This window comes from Vulpes vulpes, chromosome 12 (genome assembly GCF_048418805.1).
Source record: "Vulpes vulpes isolate BD-2025 chromosome 12, VulVul3, whole genome shotgun sequence".
Taxonomy (NCBI): domain Eukaryota; kingdom Metazoa; phylum Chordata; class Mammalia; order Carnivora; family Canidae; genus Vulpes; species Vulpes vulpes.
In genome coordinates, this window is record NC_132791.1 from 69,535,360 (window position 1) to 69,549,084 (window position 13,725).

The 13,725-nt window shown below is 41.7% G+C and overlaps 1 protein-coding gene across 4 annotated transcripts in view; it reads right to left on the reverse strand.

Annotated features, from left to right (window-relative positions):
• Positions 1-13,725, reverse strand: part of KCNN2 (potassium calcium-activated channel subfamily N member 2) — a 442,631-nt gene that overhangs the window by 117,027 nt on the left and 311,879 nt on the right. The window contains exon 1 of one of the 4 annotated variants that reach the window (XM_072728788.1): positions 13,428-13,633. The exons of the other annotated variants lie outside the window; for them this stretch is intronic. Coding sequence (XP_072584889.1) covers positions 13,428-13,430 — 3 coding nt within the window. The 5' untranslated portion in view covers positions 13,431-13,633. Of the gene's footprint in view, positions 1-13,427; positions 13,634-13,725 lie in introns of those variants that run through there. 4 annotated transcript variants of the gene reach the window in all.

Consider the following 13,725-nt stretch of genomic DNA (forward strand, 5'->3'; position numbering starts at 1 on the left):
ATTTTTCTACCCTAACACAATGGGAAGTGACACATATCCAGTCATGACTGGATCCCATGATCACCAACTGGCCTGACATATAAGTATTGATTGATCCTAAAGGTAGAATGTAGAAAGTAAGGAATGTAGAAAGTAAAGCCCCACGTACTTCTTCTCAAGGAAGATTCCCCATCAAAAAAAAGAACCACCAACCTTGCTGATAAATCAGTGGTGGTACATAGAAGGTAGAATTGGGGCACCTGGATGGTTTAGTTGGTTAAGCATTTGCCTTTGGCTCAGGTCATGATCTCGGGGTCCTGGGATCCAGCCCCAAGTTGGGTTCCCTGCTTCTCCCTCTGCCCCTCCCCCCAGCTTGTGCGTGCTCGCTCACTCGCTCTCTCTCTCTCTTCCTCAAATAAATAAATAAAACCTTTTTAAAAATAGAGAGGAGAGGGACACCTGGGTGGCTCAGCAGTTGAGTGTCTATCTCTGGCTCAGGGCACAATCCCAGAGTCCCGGGATCAAGTCCCACATCAGGCTTCCTGCACGGAGCCTGCTTCTCCCTCTGCCTATGTCTCTGCCTCTCTCTGTGTGTGTCTCTCATGAATGGATGAATGAATGAATGAATGAATGAATGAATGAATGAAATCTTTAAAAAAATAGAGGGAAGATTCTGTGGTATAAGAATTCTGACAGGAGGAAATAATCTATTTGTGGTCACTTAACCACCTAGGTCTTTACCTTATATATATGACATCACCTGTCCCTTAAATTCCTTAATGTTTATATTAAGGACACAGCAATTAAGAATCAGAGAAAGAAACCCCGCTCAATCCTTCAGACGGCAGGAATTTTAAAGTTCCCTATTCCTTTTGAACACGTTAAATTCAAAAGTAAGACTACTGCCAAGATGTGATACTGAGGATACGTGATTGTTAAATTGGCAGAGAATACACACAAATCTGAGGAAAAATAAATAAAAGAAACCAGTTTATTGTATATTCCTACACTCTAAAATTTGGAGAGAAAACAAAAAGATTGCTTAGCCTATCATAACTAAGATTTCAAATTTTATGGGGCAAACATTTTGAGCCTATACTACAGGTCAGACCATAGTAGAGACACAAAATCAACAAAATTGTCCATGATGTCCAGAAGCTCACAAGTCAGGAGACCAAAATCTATAAACAACCGTTTAAGTTCTGTTGAAAAGGCTCAACCACACTTGAGCGATTGTGCTCCTGGGCCAGTCACTTCTGTCTACTTCACTTTCTGCAGTAAGATCATAATCCTACTTCACTAAGTTATTAAATGATTACAAGATAACCCAAGTACAGCCCTTACATGGTCCCTGACACACAGAAAAGACTGAACAAATATTACCCGGGGCATCCTCACCATGACTTATAAGAGTAGTAGATCAGTACTGGTATATTATATGATGCTAACATAGGAGAAGGACAAACTAGGTCAGGAAAAGCTTGCCAGAGAGAGAGACCTGAACTGGATCCAAAGGCAGATGGATGAAAGTAGTAGATTCCAGAAAAAAAGGTGTAGCATATACATAGAAAACTGAAAGAACGGCAAGGCTTTCTCCCAAGAGTTAAGGAAGGCTCCAATGGGGGGTCTGCATGTCTGTATACAGGGGTAGGACAGGCTGCCCTTAACAAATTATGAGGCTGAAGGGGTGGGAGAGATCAGATCACAAAGAACCTTCCAGGGGGCACTTGGATCGCTCAGTTGGAAGCATCTGCCATCAGCTCAGGTTATAGCCCTGGGATTCTGGGATCAAGCCCCATATCAGGCTCTCTGTTGTCCCTCTTGCACTCCCTCTCCCCCTAATTTGTGCTCGCTCTCTCTCTCTCTCAAATAAATAAAATCTTTAAAAAATCATTCATTCATTCTTAAAACACGAACCAATCTGTGCACGTCAAACAGCATAATGAAGACAGTTTCCTTAACGATTACTTTTGAAATGGAGTAACTTCTTCATTCAAGGCTTCAGAGTTTATCTGCACAGAGAAGGAAACATGAATGATCTGTTTCAGGTAGCAAAAAAGGGATGGCAAGTATGTGTCACCCAGGCTGTCACTCACTTCCCTATCCTCTCCTCATGGCAGCTATAAGTAACCAATCAAGGTCTTGGCCAGTCTGACCCTTCTGGGGGCTAAAGAATCATTCTCACTTCCATGCTACTACAGACAGTGACCAACAACTGAGAGGAGTTAAGAGAGGAAACCTATTTGCCACATCCAGCTAGAATCATCCATATCTCCTTCCCAAGAATCTTTCCCTGGACCACCATGCCATGTGGTTTGGTTGAGATATATGTAGCTCCATTAGGGAAATACGTGAAGAAGTTGTCCGATCTGAATAAGGGGCTAAGGTGGGAATCCCAAAGTACAGTGCAGGCTCAGGCACCATCTGGGTTTTATTATAGTCCTCAGTGATCTTCTACCTCACCTTTGCGGATCATTAAATATTGGCTTCAACCCCATCTCTGTGGGTCTTTCTGAACACCCATGTAGAGACCGATGAAAAGGACTCAATAAAACATATTATACAGGACAATTAGTTATGGATAAAAATGGTTCTACCACAGTCTCCTTGCATCAACTTGGGTGAACTGGAATCATGTAAAATTCAGAAGAAATGACTTCCTTTATATTTATTAAAGTAAACTAAATGTCTGAGCATTGTCAGTTTCACATGATTACTTTGTTACAGTGGTTACTAACTGGACATGGAAGATGGTGCTTTTCTCGAATATTCCAGGTGAAATCATTTGAAAGCAGTAAAGGCTGCGGTTGCAAAAGAAAAGAAAATGCAAAGGTAGAGATGTGGATTTCAGGCTCAATCTTGCTACTCACCAGCTGAAATAAGAATTATAATCTATAAAAAAAGAATCACAATCTAGATTAAATGAGACAATATGTATACATATACTTAGCACTGTGCCTGTTCATAGGGAGTATGGGACACATATTGCCTATTTAGATACATATTAGTGCTTTTACCTTTCCAAGGAATAGTCATAAAGCTGTAGCTAACAAACCCTGTCTTCTCTCTTATGCTGTTCATCAATTAGTCATGTCTGTGGTCTTCTATTCCCATCCCATGCCCACTCAAAAGCATTAAGGATGTTTATTAAGTCTTCCATTATCTTGCCTTCACCTCACCTTCTCTTCTAAGACCGTATTTCTCCTCAGGCAGTCAATCTTCAGTATATTCCTTAAGGAATATCACTTCGTCTCATCATTACCTTTGTTGTCAAATCTAATTTTTGAGATAATCCCCAAATACTATAGGAGGTAATTACCAAATTCAGAGTTGACACATGCAGACTTCATTGTAGCCTCGAGGCTCCAATTCAGGAACAGGAGACTTTACTAAGAAAACCTAGCCAACCCCTTACTATAATGGCACAAAACCCAAAGACACAGTCCTTCCACTGGATGTCACAGATTGATTACTGTAGCTTAACACCCAGGAAGACTAGAAAACACTTTACCAGGACATGCATTTGTTCCTATTAATCTCAACTGCTAGACTCAAGAAGGCTCACACATTCAACCGTGACACTAAACACAAACAGCCCAGGCACAGGCTCAGAACATGAGCAGCTCCAATCACATGAGTTGAACAGAAGCAAGCTGCTATCCTGGGAGTGGCTGATTTCCAGAGATGGACACATGACAGGCATTTTTGAGAGCAGCTGCCATCTATCTGTTTGTTTTATGGCAGGAAGCTGCAAAAATGGACGAGGGACTAAAAGTCTCTTATTAAACATGAGAACTACAGATTCCTGAGAAAGGAACTGTCTCCCAGGTGCTTTTTCTCTGTTGGCGTTCTCTCTTAACCTCCAGAGAAAGAGGCATCTCTGCCCCCTGCCTGAAGGCAGTTATATGGGTCTGTTAGTGTGAGTATGTGAACCCAGAGAACACAAATGCCAACATGTGAATGAACATAAGACCAGGGACTTACTTTTGTCCTCAGAGATGGCAATAATCTCCTGTAGACACCTACACATCAGACAATGAGAACTCCAATTCAGGCTGGCAAATATGCACCATAAACAACAATTTACCATATTTACTAAACTTCTCAAATGGCTGTCTATCACACAAAGGATCAAGGAAGACAGCCAACTTGGAAATATGATGGATGCCAATGACAGTCACCTACTAACTAAAAAGCTAAGAAAACCTATTTTTCCTTGAGAGAGAGAGAGCGCACATGTGCATGAACAGGGGAGGGGGAGTGTAGGGACAGAGGGAGAGAGAGAGAATCTCAAGCAGGCTCCACACCCAGTGCTGAGCTTGACACAGGGCTTGATCTCACCACCCTGAGATCACAACCCCAGCCAAAATCAAGAGTTAGACACACAACTGACTGGGTCACCCAGACACCCGATGGGAAAACCCATTTTAAGAGCCATAGAAGGCAAAGACTTTACTGCAGATTCTTAATAAAGGAAACCATATTCCATGGCCTTCTATTCAATTCCACTGCACAATATTTTCAAAGCCTCATTCTAAACCATGATTAAAATATGGGAAAAGTTATATACACAAGAGAAGATCAATCTCATGGCTCACCTATTAATAGATTGATAGTCTATATTATCTTGCAAGTACAATTCTCCAGATCTATGAACATTCTCATATTTTTCCAGGTTAAAGAAGAATCTGTGCAATCAACAGATAGGTATTGATAAAGGAAATTTTCAGCTTTTCATGTTTGTGGACCCTTCTCCTGGGTTCCCAGGGAAAGCTATACTTAAATATTTACCAAGGTCAAAAATGACTCTGCAAAACATCAAAGCATGGGCTCTATTTCTGCCCCAAATACACACTGTGTATCTGCTTCATTAAAATAATAACCAAAAAGGAGCAATCTGAACACAAAAGATAAGAAAAAGGAAGAAACTTCCCTGGTTTCCATAATATTAAATTACATAGTCCTGCATATACTAGAAACTTAAGGTAACTTTCTGAAATGTCCTTTGTCTAATGACTTGTAACTTTTTATATAAAAAAAATGAATGTATATAACCCCACAGAAATGTTCCCTTGCCTGAGCACTCTCTTCTTTATGAACATTGTGTATCCTGGGCAGCTGTCCTAATATGAGCTCGAATAAAAGTCACTTCCTCTCTGGGCGCCTGGGTGGCTCATTGGTTAAGCATCTGACTCTTGATTTTGGCTCAGGTCGTGATCTCAGGGTTGTGAGATTGAATCCCACATGGGTCTCCATGCTGGGTGGGAAGCCTACTTGGAATTCTCTCTCTCTCTCCCTCCCTTCCACCCCCACCCCTGCACACTCCCTCTTAAAAAAAAAAAAAAGAAAAGAAAAAGAGTCTCTTTCTCTCTTAGAAATTCTAAAAGGTGTGTTCATTTTGTGTTGACAGTCTCACCCACACCCTGGTTCAATTCCACAAGAGCAATGGATAGAAGCCTACAACAGTGCAGCCTGTGATGCAGCTTGGTGGCAAAAATATGCCCTTGAGAGGTCATGCATGGGCACACAAAAAACTCAAGGAGGCTGTGACACTCAATTATACAGAATGACAATAAATGCAAACACTGCTCAATAAAGGAAGAGAATCAAGTGACTGAAGTAATCAAAGGAGGCTTCCTAGAGAAGAGGATGTCTGAGATGAGCTGAAAAAGTCAGAGGGTGTTTTGTAAGGATCAGGAAGTCAAAGAGGATAATTGCAGTGGGAGACTCTGCAATCGATCATCTTTCAGGGAACAGTGAGCCTCAAAGAGAAAGGCTCTGCCATCAAACAAAAGTATTGGAAGCTAACCTATCACCTATTAGAGCCTCCTGATTCCCAACCTCCTAAAATGGATCCAGAGCCCTACTGGAACTGCAGAGAATCACTTCCACATTCTTTCAGCCAAATGTACAAGATTTGTCTCTATAGATACAACTACTAAAAATAGAAACAAATACACAGCTACAACTTCAACTAATGACACGGTCACCAGACTGGGGTCCTTGGACCCAACTGTAGACACGAGGCTGGACCCAAAATTTAAAGGCACAGGCAAGGCATAATTGGGTCAACAGGTGCAGCTGAAGGGAAACACAGTCCCGACAAAGGTGTGGGGCTGACTCCCCAATGATGGTCAGGGAACGTTTCACAGGGGCTGATGCGGAAACTGAGTGATACCCAAGAACACAGGGTGAGGGCAATCCCAGGAAACTGGGTGCAGGTGCACAGGTGCAGTTGAACAGTACATGCTGCTTCCTACTTGGTAGATTTCATTTGCATACTAAATCTCCACTTCTGGGCATGTTTTTTAGCATTAAAATGAGGGGAAAAGTTGGTGAAAAGTCATAATTGGCACCCATCCAGTCTTGGATCAGTTTGAACAGATCTGGCCTTGCTCTTTGGTCTGTGCTCTCCTCTACAAGAAACAGATTAAAACTCAGCAGCCAGTGTCCCCCATGGCTGTTGCCAAGGTCTCTGTCTCAATATCTAAGTACACTTTTACTCACTTTAATATGTAGTTTTTATTTTTAATTATTTTTAAAATATTTTATTTATTTATTCATGAGAGAGGCAGAGACACAGGCAGAGGGAGAAGCAGGCTTCCTGCAGGGAGCCTGATGCAGGACTCGATCCCAGGGCCCCAGGGATCATGACTTGAGCCAAAGGCCGACGCTCAACCACTGAGCCACCTGGGTGCCCCTAATAAATGTAGTTTTTAATACAGAGTCAAGCTGAATTACAAATAGTGAAAGCTAAATTTTTTGAGTGGTACAGAAATTATGAATAGAAAAATACCACTGAGTAGAAAGAGCTTATGCTACGATAAAGCATGTTTATTAAAATATTGTTAGTATTCTATGGCCCTTACGATCTCTTCTAAGATACCTTATTTCCCATACATGGTCAATTATCTGTCAGTAGACTCAGAAGCAGAAGTAGCTATGGCTGTTCCCATTTCAAAGACAAAGACACAGGGATGACTTAGGTGACTGTCACAGAGATCACAGTAAGTGTATGAACATTAAGAAGAAAACCACAGGCCCAGCACCAGGGTGGCTCTGTGGGTGAGCATCTGTATTTGGCCCAGTCATGTTCCCAGTGTCCTGAGATCGAGTCCCACATCAGGCTCCCTGGGGAGGGGGGTCTTCTCCCTCTGCCTGTGTCTCTGCCTCTCTCTCTCTGTCACTCATGAATAAATAAATAAGATATTTTTTAAAAAGGAAAGAAAAGAAAAAGAAAACCAGAGGCCCGAAATGGCATCACTTATGTTAAAGCCCTGTGTTAGCAAACCCAGACCTAGTACCTAACCTAAATGCAATTTCAACATTCCCCTCCGCCACACAACCTTCAACTAGCTAAACCAGAATTTCCTAGTTATAATCGCTCACAGACCCCTTCCACTCCCCTTAGGAGGGAGACCTTGCCTAAAGCAATGCATTCCTTGCTAATTCCCTCTCTACCTTGAAAAACCTACCATTCTGCACAGCCCCTGGGAGCTCCCCTCTACTTGCTGGATGGGATGCTGCCTGATTCATGAATAATGCCATTTAGATCTTCAGATCTACCTGGCTGAATTTTGGTTTTTTTAACAGATCCCTACATGCAGATACTTCGGGTGTGCTACCTGGACCGCTCAGCCTGGGAATGTACAGCAGGATCAGACACAGCACCTGCCCTCCGGGAGCTGCCAGCTGAGGCAGGACTCAGAGCCGGATGCACGCTGCTGTATTAATGCCTCCGCTCCACGGCACCGAAGGCTACATATTAAACCAGATGCTTCACCATTCTCCTGCACCCTGACTGTCCCCAAACCCGTCCAGTCCTAACAAAGGTCATGATTAATGATGGCAAAGACAACAAAGTCAACAAGAAGGCTACAGCTCGTGTGATTGCTATCTGTCTAGCACTGGGCAAAGCATGCAATCCCAGTATAATCTTTACGGCCATTTCACGAGCTATGCCCTCTTCTCCCCATTTGATGAGAAACTGAAGCTCAGAGTGGCTAACAGGTTGTCAGAAGTCACTGGGAAGAAGTTAGGAAAACCTGGGTTCAAATTGAGTTCTGTTTCATACCAGGGCTCATCATCACGGTGTTCAGCCCCAGGGCAGCCAGAGAAAGGAGTGCAGGTCCATCAGACTCATGAGGAGGTGAAGCAGGGAAGGCTACCTAGCAGGATTCTTGGGGTGAATTTTCACCCACCACCAGGATTGGGACAAATAAAGGGGAAAGGTATTCCAGGCCCAGAGGCATGGAACAGAGTGCTATCTTTCAGGAACTGCAAGCAATTGGGTATTGCCAGAGCAGAAGAGATATATTCAGGGCCACGACCATGGCTGAGTGGGGCTGACAGGCAGATGAAGGCCAGATCACAAGAGCTGAGTTATGACGCATGTACATTAAAGCTGTCACCCTGACAACAACAGAGGGCCATGGAACGTGATGTGACAGGCTCAGATGTACCTTTGGGGAAGACATTCCTGCTGTGGGGACGATGGACCACCAGAAAGAAATGAGGTGCAGGGGAGAGAGATCAAGCATTAATGTGCATTAAAAATGATGAGGATAAGAAGCAAGGTAGAAATTCCTGAAAGGGGCTTTACATATTTCTCTGAGATGATTCTGTGCTTTACTTACAGTGTTAATGTACTGTATATTAAAAACATATGCAATATTACACTACAATCCATAATTTCACGGATATTATTACTTAAGATGAAACTCAAAGAAGGGAATTAATTTAAAAAAAAAATACTGAATCAGGGAGCCTGGATGGCTCAGTTGGTTAAGTGTCTGGCTGTTGATTTTAGCTCAGGTCATGATCTCAGGGTCCTCCCTCAGTGGGGAGTCTGCTTGGGATTCTCCCTCTCCTCCTGCCCCTTCCTCCACATGCACACATGCTCTCTCTCTCAAAAAAAATCTTAAAAAGAAAAATACTAAAAATAATAGTCTAAATATTCAAATATAAATAATATATAACATATACTATTACTCTAATATATTTTATATAAATATTTTATATAACATTGTGTAATATACAACATATAATTACTGTGTTAGGTTTTACTTAGTATGTTCTATGATATATATTTTATGATTATATATAGCAATATATTGTCACAGGGTAATACAGAAGTACATATTGTAGAAGCATCAAAATATGTTATATATAATATTATATATTATATGTAATACATTGCACATTATAGTACCACAATATAATATGAAATATAGCATATAATATAAACAACATAAATATAAAATAGTAAATAAATGTAAATAGAGTAGACATTGCAGGAGGACCAGGAAAAAGTTAAAGTTCAGGAAACACAGAACTGAGGTATTTGAGAAAGTCACCAGAAAGCAGGGGTAATGCAAAAGGCACTAAGAAGGAAATGTCTTTAGGATCCTGTGAGTCCACTGGGAGGAAAGGAGGGAGGAGGGGGTGGAAGAAGAGTCAGTTCCCTCCCTGGAACCCTAGGAGGTTGGTCAGGAGAGCCCTTTGCTAGGTAAGCCAATGTAGGGCAAGGAGGAGGCCTGTGAGAATGGTAAGGGGGAAAGGGCCAACAGGCAGCTAGGAGGGGTGACGATTATCTATAGGAAACGGAATTTTAATCATGAGGGAAGAGAAATAAGCAAATCAATCAATTATTCATTCCAGACTTAAAGAAAAATTCTGGAAATCCAGACCTAAAGAGAAAACCCAACACTCTTTACTGCTTCCCAGCTTCATGTGTGATTTTTTTTTTTTTTCTGGTAAAATATGGAGGTAGAGAACAGTCAACTATACAACACTTGCTGCAAAGTATGAAACAAGTGAGCCTCCCTTCCTTGATTGAGGCCAGCCACAGCCATGGTGTCCTGAGCCTGACACCACCACCAGCCTAGCTTCCCAAGCCCAAGTTACGGGGCATCAAGGAACAGACAGGACCAGCCTCCCATTACGGGCAGGACCTTGAGCTCTGGGGTTCTCAGACTTCCCATGGAAGTAGTTTCTACTACAGCCACTCGACCCGCCTGGGAGGACCTAAGTCTAACTCCAGTACGCCATTTCACCTCAATCCCAGAAATGTAAGATCCGGCAGGGAGCCGGAGGACTTAGGTCATGCAGAAGACTTTCCTTTATAGAAACCATACTTGCCAGGGATGACTGGGTGGCTCAGTGGTTGAGTGTCTGCCTTTGGCTCAGGGCATGATCCTGGGGTCTCAGAATTGAGTCCTGCATCAGGCTCCCTTTGAGGAACCTGCTTCTCCCTCTGCCTATGTCTCTGCCTCTCTCTGTGTGTGTCTCTCATGAATAAATAAATAAAATCTTTAAAAAATACAAAAAAAAAAAAAAAAAAAGAAAGTCAATGAGAGGATTTTAAAATCCTGCCCTTCTTATCTCCTCAGTAAAGAGGGACACATTTGTAGCACTTCACTGTAATGCCCCTCACTGTGGTTATGAAAAAAGAGGACTAGGATCATTGACTGCTTTGACCTCACTGGAAATGTACAGGTTATCCCTATACCTCTAGAGGACAGAGGAAATTAGCAAAAATTCACCCTCAGCCTGGGAATGCAGCTAGAGCACACCTCACAGAGGTTCTCTGAGCTTCTCAGCTCCATCCCACCAGCCTCCCAAGCCTCTCCCTTTGCAATTGCTTGGTGAACTCCCATGTGGCAACCAGTCCTAATTCAGGTCCTGAAAATGAGCCTTCATCCCACCTGGCATCTCAGTGAACATCTCCTTGTGGCCACATGCGCTCCCGCACAATGATGCAGAGAAGCCCTTTTGCTACTGGACACACGTTTGCTGCTGACTGTGCTGTGTGGTGTCCACACAGGATGTTCTGACACAGGTTTGAGGGATGGAGTCCTACACGCACGTCCGCTTTCCCTCTGTGGCCAGTTACATAAGGCTACAATGAGATGGATTTGGATAAATTATTTTGAAATAATTTTAGCTGCCAGTGAAGCAATTGGTGTACAGAGGATCAGACCAAGCAAAGATCGTGAACACAACAGCAAGTGGGCTTGATCTTCATCCCCCAATGCGAGGAACACCCAGGGGATGCATCCGAGGTGTAAAGCAGAAACACGGCCAAAGTCCAATAACTGCCAAGTAGGTACAGTTGTCACCAAGGGATAAAAGAGATCATGTAAAATAGATTCGCTGAAGAACAAAAAGAAAATAAAGAAGATGGAACCTTTCTAAAATGACACAAGAAATATGTAAGAACCAGTCAATCAGCTCCAAATCGAGACTATTTTTTAAAAATATTTTTCATCCCTAAATGCAAGTGCTATGGTTTCCCTCCTCCTCCCCCCTACTCCAACAAAACAAGCACATTAGGGATTTCTCTTTGTATCGTTACTGCTTAATTTGTGAAAGTCTGGCCAAATGCACTTTCATTAAGTATCCTTTTTGATATTGACAAATGAGAACAAACAGTGAAGTTCTAGACTGAAATATTAATGAGAAAGAAGTAGAAGTTCTGTTCAAAGTATTTTCCAACAGCAGCGTTAACTTTTGAAACATCAGCCACAGGTTGAAGCCTGAGCTAAAGCTTTCAACTAACAGCATATTTAACTAAATAAATGTAACTCAAGCTATTCTCATTTCAACAGACAGCATTTCATGCTCCTTGATACAAGGATGTTTCTCTCAAGTAGGGGAAGAGTTACCAATACAAAAATCGACCTATGGCAAGTTTCTAAAAACCAAAACTTTTAGCCTTAAAATTGCATGGCTAAATCCACATAAACAGGTTCTCAGTAAAAGCTTTGCTTGGGCATATGTCTAGAGGTCTAAGGCCTTTGAAAAAGCATGAAGTGATGATTCTAACCTCCAAAGCCATCACTTTTATATTGCTGCTTCAGTAACACTCAGCCTAATTTCTATTTTTCAATATTTTAAGTAATCCCTGACCTTAAGAATAAATTCAATAGTAAGACACAATATCCCTTAGCCACTTAGCAAAAAATGAAGCAGTGTAAGCATTTGGTCCTCACGTATTTTTGCACCCTCACCACAGGAGACTCTAATCTGAGGAAACAACTACCCAAGGTCCAAACCATGAGAAACACATGATAGTGTTTTAGTGCTTAATGCCTCCTCCCCAAAATTCAATGTTTGTGTCAAAACTAATATACAACTATTACATAGAACTCCCTAGGAAGACCAAAGCTTTCAGAAGGAAAGAAGGCTACCTCAGTGACCATACAAATGTCAATAGTCAGATGACTTGGAAACAACTCCATCTTGACACCTACTGGACAAAACCACTATGGATAAATACATTATTGGGCAAACATGCTCAGAATAATCCAGAAAGCAAAGGACAAATGATTGCTATAGAATGCCAGCTGTTAAAACTTGTCAACAACAGTTTGGTTCAGTGTTCATCATGTCTGAATCCTAGTGTGCTTTATAGATTCAAAAAGCAAAGTCCAAAACTCACCCATCAATAACACATTGTTCAAAAAGAGCCTGGCATAATACAGACTCAACTAATCATTATCTGACATGGAACAGGAGAGATGTAAGCTCTCTGAGAAAAAGTCAATCCAATCACTGAACCCAAAGATACTTGTCATATTTGTACACAAAAATTCTCCATTCCTTCAGAATGTTGCTCTCCAAGCAATGTGGCAGGGAGTGGTGACCTACTAAACCAAACTCTTGCCAAAGACAAACGCAGTGCAGAAAAAAAGCAAGTGTTTTGATTTCCATATCCTGTAGCCCAACAGTGAATATGGAAAGAAATACTGTCAGTTACAGTCCTTTACACGCATGCCTTTGGCTGTTTACTACCTCGCATCCTTTAAGCAGGGGGTTAATACCAGAACTTTCCATTATCCAAATTATTCCCTTTGCTTACGTTTCAGAGCACCTCACTTAACTCTTTTAAGTCACCAGGGTCCTAATTAGTGATGAGGAGATGCCATCAGCTAGGGCCTGGGTGCCTGAAGGAGTTAATGAAGCTCACAAACAGCTTTATTTTCAGCATGAAGCCAAATAGATGGTAGGTTCATGGGGGAAATGGCTATTTTGGTAAAAACCGTTAGCCATAACATTATAGAGCAGTTTGACACTGGTTAACAGACCTGAAACCTAACAGCCAAAATGAACACTTACCTTCTCAGGGAGCCAATGTGCCCAAAGGGAGCATGTGAAGGAACTCAGTTAAAAATAATATTGGCTGCCCTCAGTAGATATCAAAGCTTGTATTTAAAAAAAAAAAAAAAAAGAACACATTCTAGATAGTTAAACTAATGAACACTGCTCAAATGCCCAACTTTTTTTTTTCCTGTTCCCATTCATAAGACTTGTAAAAATCAGCCAATCAACCAGTCATCACTATTTTCTAAAGTCCAGAGAGGCTAAGCACCAATTGCTTCCCTTCACCCCAACAAACTCCAAAATAGCTAACAATAACCATCAGCCGACGTCGAAATTGCGCTTACCATGCCAGCCAGGGTTCCAAGTGCTTGGTATTTATACTTATTAACTCACATAATCCTCATAAGAACCCGATGAGATGACGGGATGAGCACTGGGTGTTATTCTGTATGTGGTAAATTGAACACCAATAAAAATAAATTTATTAAAAAAAAATTTAAAAAAAGAACCTGATGAGAGACATACTCTCTCTATTCCCTATTTTATAAACAAGGATACCAAAGTACAGAGAGATTAAGTAACTTGTCCAAGGTCACACAGCTAATTAGTGGCAGAGCTGGGTATGAGCCCAGACAGAATGGC